Raw genomic sequence first — 21,847 nt, 5'->3', positions numbered from 1 at the left:
GTGCTGCTCCGAGTTTCCCTTTTCGTAAGAGAACAGGGAAGGAAGCCTGTGCGCGGCCGGATGGCACCTCTGCTCTGGTCCCGGCCCGCTCTGCTTCTCCTCTGGACCTTGCACCACCCCGCTTGCCCCTACGCTAAGGGCCTCTGCGCCTGTGTGAGCACTACCGTGCCATTCCTCTCGTGCTGTCACTAAGAGCATGCGCACTGCGGAGCCCGTCTTCGGGGGGCAGAGGGAGGAGTAGCCAATGCGGGATGGAACTTGCATGCTACACTGCTACGCCTGGCCGGGATCGGGGCCGTTATGGGGCGGAACCGGGATTCGGCTTCCTGCGAGGAGCTCTGACCCAGGCAGAGCGGCTTGTGCTTCATGCGCTGTCCCCGGCCTATCAGCAGCTGCCAATGGCGTGTGCACTTGGAGGCTCGCCTTTTCCCGCCGTCTAGTCCTGCTGCTCCACGGCTTTGCCGCCATCAGTCCCTGTCGTGAGGCCGCTAAGAGCTAAAGTGCGCTTGGCGGCCGCTCCTCGGACAGGCTGCTGCGTGTTGGGCTTCAGCGTTGTGTGGCAGGCCCTGCTACCCCAGGGTGGGCGCTCGGTGCTGGAGCTTGTGGGCCCCGGGGTCTGTAATGGCGAGGTCAGGGGTGTCAGGTGCAGGTAGAGGAAGGTGAAACATTTGGACCTGTCATCCTCAAAGTAAAAATAATTTTTATTCTTAATTAGTTAATGTTACTGTTTACACTTGGGATTCTTCTCTTTAGAAATAACGAATAATTCTTTTTTGATGATACTTTAAATATATTCTTTCTGTGATGCCATGAATTCAAGCAGATTATCCTTAATGGTCCTTTTTTACAGTAATGAAAGATAGACACTGGACAATTGTGAGAGGTTTTTGTTTTTTTCTTAGCTGGTGTTTTGACAAAGCTACAGAACGAGAGTTGTCTAAATCCCATGAACACGTGCAAAGCACTGCATACAGTAGTCAAAATACTGATGTTTAAAATTGAGCACTTGCATAATGATTTATAAATCATGTATTTGTAAACTGTAGTGTTTTTAGTGTTAAGTATATTAGAATTTATTGCATATGCTAGAACCATCTCTTAAATGTCTCTTTAGGCGGAAGTGGGAAAAGTTACCATATGGCAGCTCCAGGAAAGGCGGCAGCTTTCCGTCTGCCTCCCCTGCCAACTATTGGAGAGATTATTAAACTCTATCGCCTTAAAGCACAGAAACAACTTTCCCAGAATTTTCTACTGGATTTGCGACTGACAGGTTAAATATTTTGTTATTTTTTTTTATCCTCTATAAAACACGTATCCTGCTTTTCTTCAAAATCCTGATTCTAGCTGAGGAGATGGTGTTTGTATGATGAAATCTGTCAAGTTAATAGCAACTTAGTGGTAAACCTTTAAAGACTTATTTTAGTTTTAGCTTAGACAAACTTTACTTGTAAATGCCTAGAAAATGTGTTTCTGTATAAATAACTTTTAGGTAGAAACTATGTTCCTATATGAAATATGGATTATTGACTGAAATGCAAAAGTCCAAGGCTTAATAGTATTTTTACCATTCAGGTGCTATTAATAGTTTACAAGTTTGATTTAAAAAAATACTATTTTTTTTTTTTGCTTATTATGTATCATAGAAAGTACTGCAATTCATTACGCAATTTTAGTTAATGTATAGCCTGGCTAGGAAGGTAATTTGTCTTAGTTTATCAGAAATGTAGCTTTTTTGAACCAGCTTTATTGTTCTGAACAGTTCAGGTTTCTGTATTTTTATGTCTACACTGATGGCAAAACTGGCACTGTTCAGTCAGTGGTGGGTTTCTTTACTGTTCTAGCGGTGGCTGGGTTTTGCAGTAAGAAATGCAGTGCAGCTCTGTAGCTGGTGGTTTGAATACATTTGAAGATTCAGGTTGATAAAGATTTAGAGTGCAAACATGAAACATAGCTCCACTTCCTGAACAACTGGACTCTTACCTTGGAATTAAAATGTCTGCATGCATTTAGTAAAACCTTATGAGTAGGCAGGTCTTCAGGTATTTCTTATTGCATATTTAAGAAGTTACGGAATGAGCAGTGAAGTTTCTCTCAGCATCTTCTCTCCATGCTTCCTAAGGATCCCTTTATTTCATTGGCTACATTTTTAATGTTTATTTTAAAACCTTAATCTGTTTTCTTTCCTGGCTGTAATGCCTTCCAGTATTGTATCTTTCCACTAATGTATAGGTATTCTTTCTTCACCTTTCATCTGACCCACCTTCTGTGACTACCAATTGCCTGTATTCCAGCTGTTAGTTTACTCCAGCTCCTCCCTCATAACAATTGCTGGGTTCATATTGAAATCTTATTATCTTTTTAAATTTCCTTGAAACATAGGCTCTAAGGAAATGTAGTGAAATACTGTAGCGAGACTTTAGAATGTTGAACACAACTGCTTACTTGCAGGAGAATAGTCCTGATGGTTTACAGATGAGAAGTAATATTTTGTTTTCATTTGATTCTGTAATGAGCAACAATGTATATTACATTAAGCTGAAAATACTATTTTAAAAGTAGCTGATGGTGTCTTGCAGTGTGAAACAAATCTGATTTCTGTGCAGTGTAGCAGGTGTGTGATTAACTGGGATGTGTCACTGTTTATGTCTGTTCTGAGGTAAGCACACTTGTGGTTTAACAATAAACAATGAGTTTGTTAAGTGAGCTGGATCTTCTGCAGAATAAAAGCTTTGTATGTTCTTTGTGCCTTGCAGACAAGATAGTGAGACACGCTGGCGATCTGAAAAATGCCCATGTTTGTGAAGTGGGCCCCGGGCCAGGGGGGATTACCAGATCCATTCTCAGTGCTGGTGTTGAACAACTCCTTTTAATTGAAAAAGATGCTCGATTTATTCCGGGATTACAGGTACCAGCTGGAGAATAATTTGTATAAATGTATCCACACTATTGAATAAGAAGACTTTAAGAACATAGAAGGGTGCCAAGTGTCTTGCTGAGATCTCAGCATTGAAAATAGGTTTGCTTCTTTGGCTTAAATCAGAGCTATTGTTTGCTTGAAGATAAAAATGCACAGTATAACAAGCAGATAATTGCTCCTGCTTTCTCCTAGGCCCCTCGGGACCTGATACTGCAACTGAATTAGTGCTGAGTCTTTTTTTTTTTTTTCTTCTGATTGAGATATTTCAGTTACATTTCACTATTCAGATGAACTAGTAGTTTGAGGGCTCAACATAATGTCTTTTGGTCTTATTTTGAATTTTAAACCTATATAATTATGCTTTATAAAATTGTGAAAGCATATTTCCACTCCAGTTCATGTTCAGTATGGGTAATATCATAGAATCATGGAATAGTTAGGGTTGGAAAGGACCTTATCATCTAGTTCCAACCCCCCTGCCATGGGCAGAGACACCTCACACTAAACCACGTCACTCAAGGCTCTGTCCAGCCTGGCCTTGAACACCGCCAGGGATGGAGCATTCAGAGATGGAACTTCCCTGGGCAACCCATTCCAGTGCCTCACCACTCTCACAGTAAAGAACTTCCTCCTTATAGCCAATCTAAACTTCCCCTGTTCAAGTTTTAACCTGTTACCCCTTGTACTGTCACTGCAGTCCCTAATGCAGAGGCCCTCCCCAGCATCCTGTAGGCCCCCTTCAGATACTGGAAGGCTGCTATGAGGTCTCCACGCAGCCTTCTCTTCTCCAGGCTGAACAGCCCCAACTTCCTCAGCCTGTCTTCATACGGGAGGTGCTCCAGTCCCCTGATCATCCTCGTGGCCCTCCTCTGGACTTGTTCCAACAGTTCCATGTCCTTTTTATGTTGAGGACACCAGAACTATACACAGTACTCCAAGTGAGGTCTCATGAGAGCAGAGTAGAGGGGCAGGATCACCTCCTTCGACCTGCTGGTCACACTTCTTTTTCCTTTTATATCCAAATACAGAAGAATAAACCAGTGTTTATTTTACATTAAAAAATAAAAATGCCCTTAAACTTTGTTTCCTTTCTTTTAAAGTTGGTATAATTTCACAAGTTGTTGTGGCATTTTTCAAATGCCATTTACTTGTGTTGCTATTAAATTTCCTTGTTTATGGAATTTAGATATATAAATCTATGAAGAAAAACAGTTAAAAAATCTCAGTTTAAATAAGATTTAACTGTTTTCTTGAGCTTCTACAATCTCAAAGGTCTTTCCTTGTATTGTACTGTGTCTTCTGTAGTAAATCAGTGAAAATAAATAGGCAGTTCAGTTGAGAACTGCTACCATCTCTGTAGGACAAAACCAATCTAAGATAAGAATGAAAATGCTCATATACTTAAACCTGAATATGCATGTAACTATGTCGTTGTAGGCTTATCCATTAATATTTTATAGTATGCCATCCTTACTTTATGAAGTATGAAAACTTCATGTTTTCTCTTGAGTGGGGCAAATCTGTATTTCTGTTTCAGATTTTAAGAACTGGTTTGGATTTGGAGATAATTTGAGATTCAGTGGTACTTGGTAACAGGTTTTTAAGTATTTACGCGATTTTTCTCATCTTCCAAAATGCAGCCATTACAACAGATCTGTCTGAATAAAAGTATACTTTCAGGGTCTATAATAAGGTTTTGGTATATAATTATCTTTACTGTTCAAGTGAGTTAACATTAGTCATTATTTTTAATTAGCAACCTCTTTAAAGTAGAAATAAATATGCCTGAAGTTATTGACTATAAAGATGTTATAACTTGGTAGCAGTGGATGTGAATGAAAACTGTATCTGTTGCATCCATTATTGTTAAATTTGGGGTTTCCCTCCAAATAAGATGCATAACAGAATGAATCTTCCTTTTGTGATAATGCAGGTTGTAATACCTATTTTTTCTAGTTTCCTGTTAAAAACATCAAAACCAGATGCTCATAAATGGGTTGAGGTTTAAATAACAAAATAGCAGAGATTAAAATAACAACTGGGGACTCTTACTTAAAAATGTTTGTTTAGATACTTACAAAATCACAAATTGAACGTGTACAGTGTTTTTTATTAACTTTTTCAGGCTGTGGTCTCTATCAAAAAACTGAAGTTGTCATCCTCTTTACTTCAAAACTGAAATATAGTGAAAAACATACGTGTACAGAGTAAAAGTTTACACAAGCTGGGAGTCTTGTCAGTTCTGTCTCACTCTTAAAGAATCACAAACTCCCTGTGCCATATGCCCTGACAGTTATTAGGCTGGAAAGATTGATGAGAAAGGGGGCTCTCGGCCAGAGAGTGGATTGAATACAGAATTCTTCCAGGAACACCTTTTTATTTTTTAGGCTGTGCCGTGTGTGTTTTGTTCATGCCCTTTGGTTGTGTGTGATCAGCTAGAGGATCTGTATGATGGAGAATCACTTGACTAGTGTGCTTGGTGCACAAGAGCTCCTGGAACACTTAGCTGCACACATCAGCTTTAAAGTGGAGAATGTTTCAATGGGTTTCCAAGTCTTTATTTCCAAGTATAAATATACAACTGTGATTTTTCTACTCACAAATTAAATCCAGTTCTCATTTATGTTGTGATACTCAAAAAAAACCCAAAGTCCTCTTGACATGAAAACCATTATTAAGAACAGTATAACATATGTTAATCCATTACTGTGTAGGCAGCTGTCTGCTTCCTCTTATGCTATTTTCTAACTTTATTGATCTTACATTATCATTCATCCTGTTACAGCATTTATTACAGCTTCAAAGAAAGATTTGACAAATCATGGCAGATCAGTGAATCTGTATGCCATGTAATTGCTAGTGTAATGCTGAAAAAGACATAAAATAGTTTGGAGTTGATGTTAGATGTATTTCTTCTATTTGAAAATAATTGCATTTAAATCCCATAGGAACATGTAGATTTAGTTAAGATTTTTTTATTTATTTTTTTTTTTAGTATTCTACACAAAATTTAGCTGTTTTGATGGTAAAAAAAAAAAAAAATTACTCAAAAAAAATCATGCCAAAGATTGTAGAACAGTATGAGAAAGCAGCTCTTCCTTTGGCTCAAGAGAACTGTGTAAGCTGTTTGTGCCCATGAGCATATAAACGGGATTCGGACTGGAGATTAAACTAACAATGGTGGGCAGTTTATTTCAGCAGTCAAGCCACTAGCACTTAACTGTTTATGGTTTTGGATTTCTGTGCAAAAGCAAAATTGTTCTTTGAGCCATTTTTCATTATTCTGCTGTAGGAATAATAAATATCCCCAAAATCTTTGTAAAAGTTGACTTTTGCTTTTGAATTGTGCTGTTTGTGCAAAGCTTCATACTTAAGAGAAAGATTAGTGCAGCACTAAAAAACTTAGCTAGTTGTGATTGTGTAAACTGACACCAGAAATGAAAGAAGGGGAAAAATGACTGCTACTGCTGAACCCAGGACAGCTGGTCATCAAACCACAGCTGGTTCTGAGTTTGCATTTCAGTCTTAATTAAATATGAGGTAAACTGCAGAAGTAGGGTAGAGAAGTTGGCAACAGACTGAATTTTTTTGAAATGTTTAAGAACTTACGATTTTTTGAGATGTTTCTCTACTGCTAAATACTCATTCCCTCATTTTGGGGAACTCCTTGGTTTTTAATGGTGTGAGTACAAGCTACTACAGAGGGAGTATTGAGAGACTGTTTTCCCCCTTTTTTATGTAAAAGAAAAACCGACTAAATTTTTGTGCGGTCTTCTATCACATATGGCTAAAATTGGATAATAGACCCGGCAGCTGCAGGGGAGGCAGAATAAACAAGATGAGCATTGTTTCCAAAGGTAATGAATCTAAAAACTTTTCAAAACCTGCTGCTCACATTATTACTTAAATCAGGTGGGTTTCTTTTGGTGGCCCAGGTTTGTTAGTTGTCCTTATCGAAAACACTCTTAGCAGTCTTCAAGTTTAAATTCACTGTTGAGAATTCTGTGGCTGTGAACAGTGTTTACAGAGTTACACATTAAACTCTTTTTGTTAGTGTTTGCTTTTTGAAAGTAAATGCTTACTAATAGTACCTCGGTTTTAACTACTATTGTGCTTTTTTATGTATTGAAGATAAATACATAGCAATGTTTTATTTCTGCTGTGGCTGAAACTGGAAATCCTTTGGTTAATACTCACTGTGAATTCTGCTTGCGTGCTTACAAACAGTTGTTATCTGAAGCAACTCCAGGAAAAGTGCGCATTGTTCATGGAGATATCCTGACATACAAGATGGAGAATGCTTTTCCAAAGCACTTAAAAAAGAACTGGGAGGATGGTTAGTATTTGGATTTGGTTTATTTTTAAGGCTTCTTGTATCTTAAGTGTGGTGGTATAATTGGAGTTCACTGAGTGCAGGTTCACTGAGTGCAGGTACTCTTCTGGTACATTTTGAAGGTGAGAAGAGAGAGATGAGCTTGTTTTCTTCCTTTCCAGAAGGAAACAGAATCCTAAGACAAAACAGTGAAACTGATGTGACATTCATCTTAGTCAACAGTGAGGAGCTTTGCAGTGATTAACCTTTCAATGTCTTGACTGTACAATAATGACTCTTGGAAAGTATAAAAGCAAATATTTTTTCTGTATTACTGTCATATGAAAATCTGAAAGGCTGGTGGGTTTTAGAAAGATACTTGGCCATCTCTGATACACATGTAATACCACAAATATTCTAGAAAGATCACGGCCTTAAAAGTGCATAGTAAGTGTGCCAGAAAAGCAGCCTGAATTAATATTATCATAGAATCAACCAGGTTGGAGAAGACCTTTAAGATCATCAAGTCCAACCATTAAATGCATGTTATTAAATGCTGTAGTGTCTTAAGAAACAACACGTGCATTTGTTTTGCCCGATTCTATTGCACTGCTGGGTAGACATAAGGATCCCTGCTAATGCAACGCCTGCTTTGTGTTTGTACAACACACATACACTGATAGAATCCATAATTGAAAGATACCTATCACTTCTTAATGGTTAAGTCTTGTACTTGCCCTAAACCCTTTTAGTTTCAGAGGAGGTCTCTGTCCAGTTTGGTCTAGATGATTATTTTGCGGATTATGAAGAGTTCATGAGCTACAGTCTTGTAGTTTTGCTGTTACAGTTTTGCTGTTCTGGGGTAGCTCAGCTGAAATTTGCTGATGAGCTGAAAGTCAGCTGAAAGTTACTGGTATATTCAAATGTAAATGAGAACCAAACCTAACCACTTTTTTCCAAGTAATTACTGAGAATAGTAACACAGTTTTGTTAGTGTAAGACAGATGTAAATGGAAAGGCATAATTCTGGTGAGGCACAATAAAAATTGGTTTTGTGTTTTAAGTCTAAGTTGATACGTGCATATCTTTCTTTCTTACGTGTTCTTTCATGCAAAATCTCATCCAAAACTCTTTGACAGTTGTTTTTCTTCCATCAAATGTTAACAGAGCCACCAGGTATACATATCATTGGGAATCTCCCCTTCAGTGTTTCAACTCCTCTAATCATCAAATGGCTTGAAAATGTTTCCAAAAAGGATGGGCCTTTTATTTATGGCAGGACACAGATGACATTGACTTTTCAGAAGGAAGTTGCAGAGGTAAGATACTAATGTTTTCCCAAAATTTTACAGATGCTAATTTGAACAAAAATTTGCAGCCTCTTTAAAAGTACTAACCTAATCTTAGATGGCTTTAAAAAGAGAGGAAAGAGTTGGTTTGATTTTTATTTGATTTATTGATTTTTATTTCTGTGGCTGTAAATTATGAATTTTAATGTTGAATTAATCATCTGCTCTGATTCTTTTACAGCGCATAATTTTTTTTTTTATTTCCTTACAGAGAGACCTATTTCCTTGAGGTATTTAATCTGTTATTTTCTGAAGTATTGATTTCTTAAACATTAATAAATTCCACAGCACTCTTCTGTTTTTAACTGTCTTCTCTCTCAATCGTTCATGCGCCATTTCATCAGTCTATTCTTCCTTACCTTTTAATCCTCTTATGAAATACACTGATAGTTTTTTCCTTTGCTCTCTTAATTAAAAATATTTTCTTTTCAAAAGATAGCTTCCTTGAAATAAGGAAGAATGGAGGGTTTGCATTATTTCCAGTTGTGATTAAACACTTCACACACAGAAAGTGTTCATCAAGACCATGGAAGCTGCCTTTTGCTTTTTTGAATGAGACTTGATAATCAGAATTATTAATGGATTGCTGCCAGTCTTGTGTGTGTAGAAAGGCATCACTGGAGTTCTGTCAGAGGAAGTCCAAGAGCAAATTGAGATTGTACTTTTTGTCAATAGTTAGATTCTCAAAACTAAACTAATCTGCTATGTAGTATCATTAATTCTAGATAAGTTGATACTCCTCAATGCTTTCAGATTTTAACAGTATATTTCTGTTGCCATTGGATGAAATATATCATATTGCAAAGGCTGGAAGACTTTTTGCTTTGTATTTATGAAAGCGGTATGGCTTCTTACCAGCATCTCACTTGCTTAAGAAAAAAAAAAAAGGAAAAAGGAATTGCACATCAGTCTGAAAACTGAATTTCCATCTAATTAGTCCAGTGTTTGTAAATATCAGGGGTTTGGTGTGCAACCTAACATGTGTGGGTGATTTTAATTTTAATCTTTCAATGTAAAAATTCTAATAGTAAAATTTTGCTGGCCTTTTTTTGTGCATAAATTTGTAATAAGTATATATGCAAGTTGGATATCTGTAGTAATTTGGGGGGGGGGTCACAGAAAACCATATTGTGCTGTCGTTACTCTAGCCCTGCAGTCAACATTCAAGACAAATACTGATATTTCCAGTAGATGGCTCTAGAGAACACCAGGGACAAACATGAAATAAGCTGGATTTCTTAATTCAGCTCTGAGCTCATGTGGTTTCAGGTATTAAAAAAATCTAGGAACACTTTTCCAAAAGAACTTCATGTCCTATTAGATCATACCTTGTTGCAAAACATGGACTATGACATAAACTGCAAAGTGGTAATGGGCAAGATGCAAAGTTTTGTGACGGTGAAAAAATTGGCTTAGCACTGAGTGAGAGCATAAGTGCACTCACTTTATATAGCTGTAACTAGCTGCATATGCTTCTTGTGACATGCAGATTATAGTGCTTCTTCACCCAGCATAGCTCATTGAGATCTTACATACCATGCACTCTTTTTAAGTTTCTTGTACTTAGAATGATGAGAAGTTAGAAACACCAGGAAACTTGAGTATGTTGTTCAAGGTCATGCAATGAATAGGTGTTCATTACTGAGTTTACATTCTGGGATCTCTTGATTCTTTTTTCTTACATCTATTTAAACTCTGAACTTCTACTGAAGACTGAGTTGTTCAAGGTTTCTGGTTTGTGTTACCATCATTGATTTGACATCATGAAAAACTCTTTTGAGAGAAACTATTTTGGTTTATGATTAGGAGGAAGAACGGTAATCAAAATCTCTGTCTTTTTCTGGCCCTCTGGAGTTGCTTGGTAATTGCAGTTTGACATACACAAGCATATTCAGTACAAGGAAATAGCGAACAATGTCATGCATATAATAAGTTGCTACTGATATTTTGTGTCTGTGGCTTGATATTATTGAAAGGGAAATGTATTATACCCAGAAGTTTGATGTCCTCAGTCATATTTCTAAGTTTAGAGTGTAAATATCAAAGAAGTCTCAGTGCATATGCCATAAACCCTGCAGAAGGGTAGGAAGCTGTCATGGAATGAAGCCATGTGCTTTATCATTAGGATAAATTGATGTTAACAGTAAGAAAATAAAGTATTATTTGTGGTCAAGCTCAGTTTTGCTAGTATAACAGTAGAAAATACTTTTGCCCTTGTTGAAGTGGTAGTTTCCTGCTCTTCTGTTTCCTTGTAGTGCAGGTATGCTGGCATGAGTTATGTCAGTACAGACCACTCTGTACTGATATGATTTGATTAAATCGATTACAACTTGGTTGATGAGAGCCAGCAGTTGTTATATGCCAAGTTCTGAGACCTGTTAATGGGCGTAAGACCAGATATACACAGCAGTAAAAAGGGTACTTTTAAGTGTTGAACAGATTATTTTTGTCTCTCTGTAGTTTAAATTTGTAAATTGGTTAGCTACTTTGTGGGTAAGAATTTTTACCTTGCCTCAGATTCCTCAGACCCAGCCCTCCATCACCTTAGTCTGCAGCCTGGGCCATGTACTTCGAGGCCCACTTCCATTAAAATGAGGCATATTTTAGTTCAACTAGAAGATCATTGTAAGTCTCTAATTCTGAGTAAAACTGGGTAGGGAATAGTTTGCCTGAACTGCTCTCCGAAAATGATCTGCAAGCTGGGAGGTGGGGTACCTAGAAGACAGGCGTGTAGAACACTTAATCATTTTGTATCTAACGCTGCTATTTCGAATGCTAGGCAAAAGGTGCTAAAAAAGTGGAAAACAATTCAGATCTTTGAGCAGTAAACAGAAGAAAAAATACTATTTGTTTTCATAACTGATACAAGTTGGATATAAATGCTTACTTTCTAAAATAGTTGTTTTGCGGAAAATGGTGAGTGTACTAAAATGTATTTAGTATTCCTTTATATGGTCAGCTTTGATAGTCTTGTTCTTCAGGTAGGTTAATTACTGTGACAGATATTGCAGATTCTTTGATAATGGTTTTTTAATATGCATTTATGAAAAGCACAGTTGTATGGTATAGCTTACTGAAGAAAAACCAGTCGTTCCTGAAGTTAGTCAGTGGTTGATAGTAAGCAGCATTAAGAGATGTCAGATACCACTGGACTGTATTAAGCTTCAGAATCTTTGTTGTGCTTCATGCCCTGCAAAGATTTTAATAGAATGTTTCCTAGTTAGCTGAACTTCAGTGTGTGTTCATATGCAGTTTCAGATGCTATCCCTATTTTAAACATAGGAACTAACTAAATTTTGAGAACTGGGAGAAAAAAAAAAACAAACCTACAAAAATAGGGTGTTACAGAAGTATGAGGACAAACTTTTTAGTAGGGCCTGTTACAACAGGACAAGGGGTAGTGGTTTTAAACTAAAAAAGGGTAGATTTAGACTACATAAGGAAGACATTTTTTACAATGCAAGTGGTGAAACACTGGAGCAGGTTGCCCAGATAGATACCCCATCCCTGGAAATGTTCAAGGTCAGGTTGGATGGGAGTGTAAGCCACCTGATCTAGTTGAGGATGACCCTGCTTTTTGCAAGGTGGCTGGACTAGATGACCGTTAAAGGTCCTTTCCAACCCAGACCCTTCTGTGATTCTGTTCTCGTCATTTTTGTGTTCCTGGAGCAATGTCATACACAAGTATGTTCTTGCTGTTGTGGGTTGAAGTATTTTAAGATGTTACTGCCCAGAGGTGGATATTAAGTTACCCCTTCTGCAGCTGAGAAGTGGGAACTGTCTGAGGCTCATTACATGGGTTCTGTGGGAAGACTGGCTTGTTTAAATTGGCATTGGAAGGACTAGAAGCCGTGTCATTAGGTCTGCTTCATTTCTATTTCAGAGGTGAAGGAAGTGTGTAGACTTTGCAGGCTGTTTTGGTTTTTGTTTTGGTTTTGTTTTGGTGGTGTTTTTTTTTCAGAGAATAATAACGGTGGATAGAGAGGGTTTTATTCTAGTAGATTTCCTCTGAAACAATGATGACAGTAGTTTTAAATGCTGATGTAGGCAAAAAGCACCCAGCTTTCAGAAAAGTCATTGAAAAGTGTTTTATTTGCTCTATGCTCATACAAAAATGCCTTTCAGGAGAATTTTTTTTTTAAAACAAAACTTCAGCAATAGGTTTAATTTAATTTTATTTTTCAGGGATATTTTTAATAAACATGGCAGCATTTCATGAGTACTCTTTTCATCTGAAGCTATGTAATGTACAGATATTGCCAGATATGCAAATTGGTTTTCATATTTTTTTTTTTATTAAGGTACTGCTAAATAAGGACAGGAATCTTGAAAATTCTGTTTCTGAATAGTTAGTGCGATACCATTTGAGACTTGTCTTACTGGATGCTTTTTTTGTTTCAACTTTGTTTGTGCTAGCAGAGCACACAGAACATGTTTCTTGCCGGGTTATGAAAGTGTAGACGACTTCTGTCCAGGCTACTGTTTTGATAATCTTTATAAGAAATCTCTTGGGAAAATCAGAGGAATGCTAAAATGAGCATATTAAGTATTAAATGCTCTTACTGTTTGGTATGCTAAATTTATATAAAGTAGATCCAGCTTCCTTGCTTATGTTGTAAGCATAGACCAGTCAATAATGTAGAAAATTTTGTTTTCTATCAGATTCTGAGTTTATGGAGCTTTATTTTATCTTGAAAGAGGAAAAAAAATAGTATTATTTGTTACAGAAACAGTGGAAGAAAAGGCTGTGAGAATGTGTCAGCTGATGTTATGCTTGTTTTGAATCCTGCAGTCAGAATAGTTTTAATTTTCTCTTGTGCTCACACAGAATTATTTGACATCATTAAGTTCTGCAGAAGTTCAAGGAGCATCTTTTCACATGCATTTGATTGCAGGATATGGGCTGTAAATTAGCATGGTATTTTAGTGAAATGCTGCTATGCTGAAGGGAAAAAATCTAGATTAACTGGGCATAGACTTTGACACAAATTTTTAACAGCTGTTTGTTTTAGTTTGTTTTAGCCTTTGATTATACTGAAAATCAGTCTTTAATGTAACTCACCACATGTAAATCTGTGAAACTGAATTGACTATGTTTTGATTCTTCAATAGAGGCTTACAGCTAATCCAGGAGGTAAGCAACGTAGCAGGCTGTCCATCATGTCTCAGCATCTCTGCACTGTTGAAAACTGTTTCGTGATTCCAGGTGAAGCTTTTGTTCCAAAGCCAGAGGTAAATTTTGATTATTTCTTCTGGGGCTTTTTTGTTCATATGTTAGTCAAACAGTGTATCTGATTTTGAGTAAGGAACACAGGTGCTGTAGTTCCTCTCCATACTATGAAGTGATGTGATTTTCCTGTAAACAAAACATACTTGCTTCAATAAGGTGCTTTTCTTTTTGGTTATTCAGAACTTGGCTTTGGCCTTCAAGCTTGTCTGCAAGATCAGAATACTTCTTTGGGTGCTTCTGAAAAACTGATCAGGATTTAATGATATGATACCTCGTTAGGATTGTAGCATCTTTGGAAAGCCTACAGTTTTACAGTTTGCATTTATAAACAGTTTGGGAATTATGCCTAGAAAAGTTGATGGGTCTTTTGAAAGACCCTGATAAATAAAAGCTTTTCATTTGTCATCTTTGTCAAAGATCTCTAATTTTACCATGTCTATAATCTTTACATTCCACCCTACTCATCTTTATCATATTTAACTCCCTCCTATTCACTATAGCACTTTGTCAGTTACATCCCACTGCCTATTTAAAAAAGTAATGACCTTTTCTCCCTTTGTTCTTGAGTAGAGAACAGTCTCTTTGCTGTCCTATTATCTGCTGGTTTTTATTAATAGCCAGTATGATTATAGGAGTAAAAAATTAATAAACTGTATTTTGGGCAAGAATGTACCTTATTTGTTTGTTTGTTTGCTATGTAAAAATGTGTGCCTGACACTTGAGTGGGGTCTGTTTTCCCTGAATGCATACGGAAAAGTACTGTTCTGTTTCAGAAATGAACTTTCAGCTTCTGAAAGTTCCTCTTAAACTGGTTAGTTCAGCTTATCAGTACATATCACTCCTCCCTTATTGCAGTCTATTTCCTGGTCTTTTTACCCTTCAGGCTTACCTCTTGACAATGTTTGGAAGATTATTCTCTCTCTGTTTATCATAGAATCATAGAATAGTTAGGGTTGGAAAGGACCTTAAGATCATCTAGTTCCAGCCCCCCTTCCATGGGCAGGGACACCTCACACTAAATCATGTCAACCAAGACTTTGTCCAACCTGGCCTTGAACACCGCCAGGGATGGAGCATTCGGAGATGGAATTTCCCTAGGCAGCCCATTCCAGTGCCTCAGCACCCTAACAGGAAAGAACTTCCTCCTTATAGCCGATCTAAACTTTCCCTTTTTAAGTTTTAACCTGTTACCCCTTGTCCTGTCACTACAGTCCCTAATGAAGAGGCCCTCCCCAGCATCCTATAGGCCCCCTTCAGATACTGGAAGGCTGCCATGAGGTCTCCACACAGCCTTCTCTTCTCCAGGCTGAACAGCCCCAACTTCCTCAGCCTGTCTTCTTACGGGAGGTGCTCCAGTCCCCTCATCATCCTTGTGGCTTGTTCCAACAGTTCCATGTCCTTTTTATGTTGAGGACACCAGAACTGCACACAATACTCCAAGTGAGGTCTCACAAGAGCAGAGTAGAGGGGCAGGATCACCTCCTTCGACCTGCTGGTCATACTCCTTTTGATGCAGCCCAGGATACAGTTGGCTTTCTGGGCTGCGAGCGCACACTGCCGGCTCATGTTCATTTTGTGATTGACCAACACCCCCAAGTCCTTCTCCGCATGGCTGCTCTGAATCTCTTCTCTGCCCAGCCTGTAGCTGTGTCTGGGATTGCTCCGACCCAGGTGTAGGACCTTGCACTTTGCATGGTTAAACTTTATACGGTTGGCATCAGCCCACCTCACAAGCGTGTCAAGGTCCCTCTGGATGGCCCCTCTGGATTTATCACAATAAATTTTAAGGCCTCTATCTGGGCATATTCTGATGATAATTTAAAGTTTTGTTACTATTTTTTGAGCAAGTAATTGATCAAGTACGTTCTGTTATTAATCATGACAGCAGTCTGCTGTGAAGAAAAATGACCACGCTTAAGACATTTTTTGCTTTACATTTTTAGATTGGTGGTGGGGACTTTTTCCTGTCTCCTAGGTGAATGAAACATGAATTCAGTATATCATATCCCTTTTAAGTATGTGAAAAAATCTCCAGTAAGGCCAAAATTCCACTTTATGGTGGTTTCTCAGTTGTGGATGCAGTGTAAGGGCACAGTAGAGCTAGTGTAGACAAAAGTCATGTGCAGACTGTGCCTCAGAATTAGGAAGCTGTACCTAATATTCCCATTTTCCTGTGCTGAAAAGACCACAATTGGTTCAGGGATAGGTAACTTATAGAATTGTGACAAATGTTTAATATAAGCAAAATCCTACAGTCAGCTGATGCTCTGTTGAATAAAAAAGTCAGTACCACTAAAGGCAAGCATATCTTTATTTGATATATTTCTTTGACTTAATACCATTTGTGTTGCAAAAGCAGAAAGTACAAATTTTTCAGACAGACCTAGCACCTGTTCTGAATATATTTTATTTCCTTCAAACTTCTGTTTTACGTGGATCTTCTGCTTTGTCCCTGTTCTTTTAGCCATATACTGACATGTGGGTTTAGATACTTCCATTCTGATAAAATCTTTTGTTTTCATGGAAAGCTCTTCAGCATATTTTGAACAAAATGGCTCAGCATTTGATTTTTGTTTCATAGGTATACGAAGAAGTTTAAGTACTTCTGTATAAAATTCACTGCTTTTGTAATCAGTGAATACTTCATTTTGCTTATAGTTTACAATTCTTCCATTTCACTTATGCCCTCCTGTAAAAATGCTGTTGGTTCTTATTTTACAGTGTTAATTTTAATTCACATGCATAGCAATGATCACACATCAGTGTCATGTCAACCCCCTTACAACAGGTGGAGATGCATGTTTTTGGGAATGAGTTGTTTAACTCATTTGCTCATTGAATGAATAGTACTTCAACAATACTATGAATGTTGAGATGCAAAAGAATTTTGGTTTATGGAGTGGAATGGTACTGCGCAGCACTGTCTAAGCAAAAGAAAATTTGGCTTTTTGGTCAGTTAAGTCTCTGTAGTGCTGAATAACTAGTGATACTAGAATTAGGATTAGTACAAAGCAAGCTCCTTGATGAATGCATAGGAAACTCAAAGCAATTATGTAATGTTAGTAACACAAGCAAGGTGTAATTCCATTCTGTGTGTATTAGAATAAAGCGTCTTTACACATTAGATGCATAAAACATTCCACTTTCTCAAATGCGACAACAGAAGATCTTTTTCCATCAAACTATACATATGTTAAGGCCCCTTTTTACTGTTTTAGTGAATTTCAAGCTAATAATATGGGAAATGAAAGTTGTATATAAATAAGTAGCATTTGGTCATGTTAAATGACTTGCCCAGCATTATCATATTCCTAAATTTAAAGGCCTTTATTATATCCCTTTTATTCTCTTACCTGTGCTAGCAAATTCACATCAATTTAATTCTCATTTAGGGAAGCATTTAAATAGACCATACTCTGCTAGAGATCAGTACAAAACAAAATCTGTGTGTTGGAAGAAAAGGTTAAAGGATCTAAGATTATTAATCAAAGTCAGGGAGTTGCTTGTCTCCTTATCACCACTATATATTACATTTTACAGTAACAAAATCTGTGGGCCTGAAACAGAGCCTAAAGTGATAATTAAAAAGACTTACAAAGTTCTTGTAGAAGGCCAGAAACATAGAAGACAATAAATGGTAGCTATATTATTTGGGCTGTTAAAAGCTACTTTGAGGAAGTAAAAGCCAGAATGTTCCCAGATTTTTCTTGAACATAGATTATTTAGTTTGTATCCTGTATGTTACAGTTTGCAGGTGTTTTCATAATCATGGTTACATTTCTGTTGTTGTATTGCTCCTCAAATCTAACGTTCATTGTGTAGTGATAGATTAGTAGCTATTGGTGAATGTTGAGTAGACATTTCTTTAAGAATAATAAATGAAACCCACAGCAGGTGGCAGTTTGGGGCAGGAGAGCCATTTTTGGCAAGATCTGAATGGTACTGCTGATTCTTCAGCCTGATATGTAGTGTATACAATGCAGCTGAGGTTTGGGGCTTACGGGGGTTTGGTGGGGGTTCTGTTTTGAGGCTTTTGTGTGTGGTTTTTTGTTTTGTATTTTAAGAAATCTAGTTGCTGAGGCAATTTAGAACTGAAAATGAAAGGCAGATTGGTCTGCTATTTAAAAAACATTCAGTTTGGCTCCTTGGACAAAGAGTGGTTGAGGGTTTTTTTTCCTTGCACCATAATTAAAGATAAAATTTAAAATACACTATAAAATGTTATATGTTATTGATAGCCTGATTTGCTAAATAGAATGCAGTTAGTTTTTAAGCATCTTTGCTGTAAGAAGTCATCAGTATATTAACTGTACTGTCAGTTATGTTTTAAAATAGTTCCTGTTCAGTAAATGTTACTTGGAAAGTCACAGAGAATGGTTTGAAAAATCAGCAAAGTACTCTTGTAGCAGACTTAAGCATTATTTCTTAATTTTATTCTTTTTGTGGATGCCGCTATAAATTAAATACTTTGCTTAAACATAACTTCAGCTCAGATATAAGTGCTATGTTATACATTCTTTGAAATAATCATACTACACTTAGCACAAAAAATGGCATCAATGGATAGAAATAACTGTATTTACACATAGTCCTTCAGGTTGTAGCCTGTGTTGCTCTCCTGCTCTGTAGATGGGAAATGGTGCTGCTTTGGAGAGTAAATCCATGCTCCTTGCTGCTTTTTAAAACATGAAGTGCAGAAGATAACACCTGCGGTAAGCAGAAACCCTGCTGAAATAAATCCTGTATAAACTGCTCCTCCTGGTTCATGTTTACTGCTCTCTGGAACGGTCTGGTCCAGAAAATTTGAAATAATTTCTTTTGTATACCAGGATGTTGGTACTAATCCAAAAATTCCTGCAAGAATGAAGCAGACTCCTCCAGCAAAACAAGCGTGACTTTTGCTGTCAGTGTCCCCTCCCAACTTTGTACACTTCATTCCAACTGTAGTGATGCAGATCCCAAAGGCCGATAAGATACAAGACAGTACCATGGTTGTCCGTGCAGCTTGGATGTAGATGGGGAGAGAGAGAACAGAGTATTTTAGAGTACAGCTAAACATCCCAGTGCTGTACCATGTGCAGTCCATCCAAAGTCCTTGCATCTGTGTTATAGCTGTTATGATATTTGAACCAACATCTGCATTTACCTTCCAGTTTGGTAGCAAGGTGGCTGTGATATCTCCAAAAACACCAAACAAAGCCAGAATAAAAGCAAAGAACTGCAGACTTGCTGATGCCATGTTGATTATCTGCTGTCACCTTTTGTCTGCCCTTTCTCTCTTGTAAATGAGTGTAACTGGTTGGTAGCTTCGTAGCCAAGGCTGTAGCCCTGTGTAACAGGGAGGAAGGGGAGGGAGGAGAAATGCAAGGGAGAAAGAAAAAGAAATCAGCAAACCACAAAAGCTTGCATTTAAAATTAGAGCTATCTGAATGAATATCTGAACATGACCCTGAAGCAGATGAGAGCAGCCGAGCAGCTGTACACAAGGTACTTGAGCATAAATGATGGCAAATGGACAGTGTTTTAGAATTGCATGTAACAAGGAGCTGCTGCCCTTTCCTACATGATTGCAAGCCATCAGGCTAAACTTATTTTACTGTAGTTGCTTATAGTAGTAGTATGCAGATTGCAGGCTTGCTAGACAAATATATATTGTCAATGGAATATTAGAAACTTGCAGATTATAAATCATTGCAGAAAAACACTGTGGTAGAAAATATATTCTACTCTTCAAGTACCTTCCTTAAATGTGTTTATGGCTGTAGTCGGTTCCTGTTGACTATTTTATAACAATGAATATTGATAATATTTTCTTTTGTTTGAAGAGTAGTTAAAGGTAACCCTTTATTTCAGTTATTTTAATGTTGTCCTTTTGTTTAATAAATTACAACATTTCCTGGGTTTGAAGGGGAATAAGACTGAATTTCTTTTTTGCAGTATTTTCACAATTAAGTCATGTGACTTTTGTAAATCAGTATTTTATTTTCAGTGATTCATTGACTTAGAGCAGCCTGTCTGAAAGAATTTACAAATTTGCTATGAAGTGGCAGTTTTAAAAATTCATTAAAAAAATGCTCCTTGCTATTCCTGCATAAAGAGTCAAATTTCATTTGCCAGATGAGAATGTTTTAGGCAGTATGATAACTGCACCTGGAAAGACAGAACCATTGCTGTTACAGCAGCTGGACTGTTGGGACAGCAGATGAAGACCAATGGTTTTAGACCCTTGTAAGGAGGATTAGAAATGGTGGCCTGCCTTTCAAGTGGGTCTGTGTAATTGGCAAGTTTTGTCTTTTATCAGAGTGATAACAGAAAGGGCAGTCCTCTTTTCTGGATTATGCTTCCTGAGACATTATCTCTATAAATATGAACAATAATATTAAAATTGCTGTTTAGCATTAGAACTTTTTTGAAAAGCTGTGATAATAAGGGTTAAGATTGGAATAAGTGGAACACAGTATTTGTCGCATTGTACTCATTTCATTATATGTAAGACGACAAGGTTTTGATCAATATATATCAGTATTTGGTGGCATTACATAACATGTAATTCTCTAATTTATATATTGTACTTAGTGCAGGTAATTGTTCAAGGATATGCTCACTCTCTCCAGCATACATCTATTTAAAAATTATTATAATTAAGTATTTGACTATTCACAGCTACTTATTCTTAAAATCATACTTCAAAGACATGCCTATTTCCAAATCCCTTAATTTTGTTCAGACTGAAGAGTATGTCATTTGCTGTATCAGGCCTATGAGAAAGATGACTTAACTTCCTTTTACAGAAGGAACTGACATGTCTTGGTAGCTCAGAACTCATTCAAAAGCATATTCTGGAACAGCTAATTAGGGTCTTGAGTTAGCTTTTTTCATTGCTTCCTTTTTAAAATTTCAGCGTATAAAAACACACGAGCATAAACGTAAATTACTGCAAGTGGTAGTCATACATTACATTTAATGGGATGAACCAAAGTAAAGGCAAATAAATCTAAGTATATGCACTGCAAGTGTAATAAAAAATAGAGTTATGTTTCATTCCTGGTTTTGTAGCACTTACTGCTGGATGTGAGGTCTGAGATGTTTTCTTCACTGCAGACGTCCTAGAAAAATGCAGTTTTTCTTGAATGGAATTGTCCTTTCTCATATAAAACTGCATTAGCAAAATTTCTTGGAATGTTGTTTTTTTCTCTTCTCTACAGCAAGTGCATTACTGCTGTTTGTTCGCTCTCTTAGTTCCATCCACCCGAGAATAAAGGAGTACTTTGTTTAATGAGTTTTGTTTGACAAAATGCTCAGTAAGGGAAAGCAAAGAGATTACGGAGGAAAACACATAGAGGTCCTTAGTCCTAAATACATAATGATATCCAGGTTCTGTGATGAAAGCTCTGGGCTCTATGATGAAAACTGTGAGCAGTGATTAAAAGGAATAAAATCTTGGGAATCCAGAAACTGTAGACTTAGGGATTGGGGGGTGAGGGGGTGAGAGGTGGGTTAGACGCTGAGGGGGGGAGGGTAGGTTTCATTTAAGTTGAACTGAGACCTGGAGGGTTTTGTTGTTTGTCGGTTGTTGGGGTTTTTTTTTGGGTTGTTTTTTTTTTTTTCATCTCAGATAATCTTATTAAGAGTTTAAATTTCCTGGGAAAGAACTATGCAATTTATTTTAACTTGTAATTGGAACAGCAGGGCATTTCTATTAAGTACACTTTTTGCTTATCCTTGGTAGCCTTAGCCTTCTGTAGGTCATTCTATAACATACTACCTTTGTATGCATCTGTATAAAAGGATGAAAGGATAAAGCTGCTAGAAAGGCTTGTGTGGTAACTGCAGCACATCAAAGAAGCGTCCTTGACAATTTGCTGTGTTAAATCAAGAAGTTAGGAGAAAAATCTTGCCGACTGCAGCAGTGATATATACACATGGGTTCTGCACCTGACTTTTAGCTTCCTGTGATCCTGTTTGTGATCCTAGTATGAATGGACTAATTACAAAGCTATTCTTACAGAGGAATTAGATTATTGCTGTTAGTGTAGTGG

The 21,847-nt window shown here is 37.3% G+C and overlaps 2 protein-coding genes across 4 annotated transcripts in view; one reads left to right on the top strand and one right to left on the bottom strand.

Moving 5' to 3' along the window:
• TFB1M (transcription factor B1, mitochondrial) overlaps positions 1–21,847 on the top strand; it is a 28,919-nt gene that overhangs the window by 275 nt on the left and 6,797 nt on the right. The window contains exons 1-6 of one of the 3 annotated variants that reach the window (XM_062640884.1): positions 265–688; positions 1,115–1,270; positions 2,754–2,905; positions 7,145–7,253; positions 8,397–8,548; positions 13,691–13,810. In XM_062640884.1, the coding sequence (XP_062496868.1) occupies positions 1,138–1,270; positions 2,754–2,905; positions 7,145–7,253; positions 8,397–8,548; positions 13,691–13,810 (666 nt within the window). In that variant the 5' untranslated portion in view covers positions 265–688; positions 1,115–1,137. Of the gene's footprint in view, positions 1–264; positions 689–1,114; positions 1,271–2,753; positions 2,906–7,144; positions 7,254–8,396; positions 8,549–13,690; positions 13,811–21,847 lie in introns of those variants that run through there. The other 2 variants (XM_062640882.1, XM_062640883.1) reach the window with 2 other exon arrangements.
• Positions 16,204–21,384, bottom strand: CLDN20 (claudin 20). The gene is made up of 2 exons (XM_062640885.1): positions 20,872–21,384; positions 16,204–19,136 (listed from the first exon to the last, which is right to left on the bottom strand). Exon 2 carries the CDS (start codon positions 19,045–19,047, stop codon positions 18,388–18,390), a length of 660 nt encoding a protein of 219 aa, XP_062496869.1. The 5' UTR covers positions 19,048–19,136; positions 20,872–21,384; the 3' UTR covers positions 16,204–18,387.

The sequence above is a fragment of the Pezoporus occidentalis genome, unplaced genomic scaffold (assembly GCF_034315485.1).
Source record: "Pezoporus occidentalis ecotype Australia unplaced genomic scaffold, CSIRO_AGI_Poc_V1 ctg67, whole genome shotgun sequence".
Classification (NCBI taxonomy): Eukaryota; Metazoa; Chordata; class Aves; order Psittaciformes; family Psittacidae; genus Pezoporus; species Pezoporus occidentalis.
Note: the sequence above shows the minus strand (reverse complement) of the source record. Positions and strands in the feature narration are given on the sequence as shown.

Bases quoted from the DNA above. Each gene is read 5' to 3' on its own strand.
- CLDN20 (XM_062640885.1), bottom strand. From the start codon at position 19,047: ATGGCATCAGCAAGTCTGCAGTTCTTTGCTTTTATTCTGGCTTTGTTT.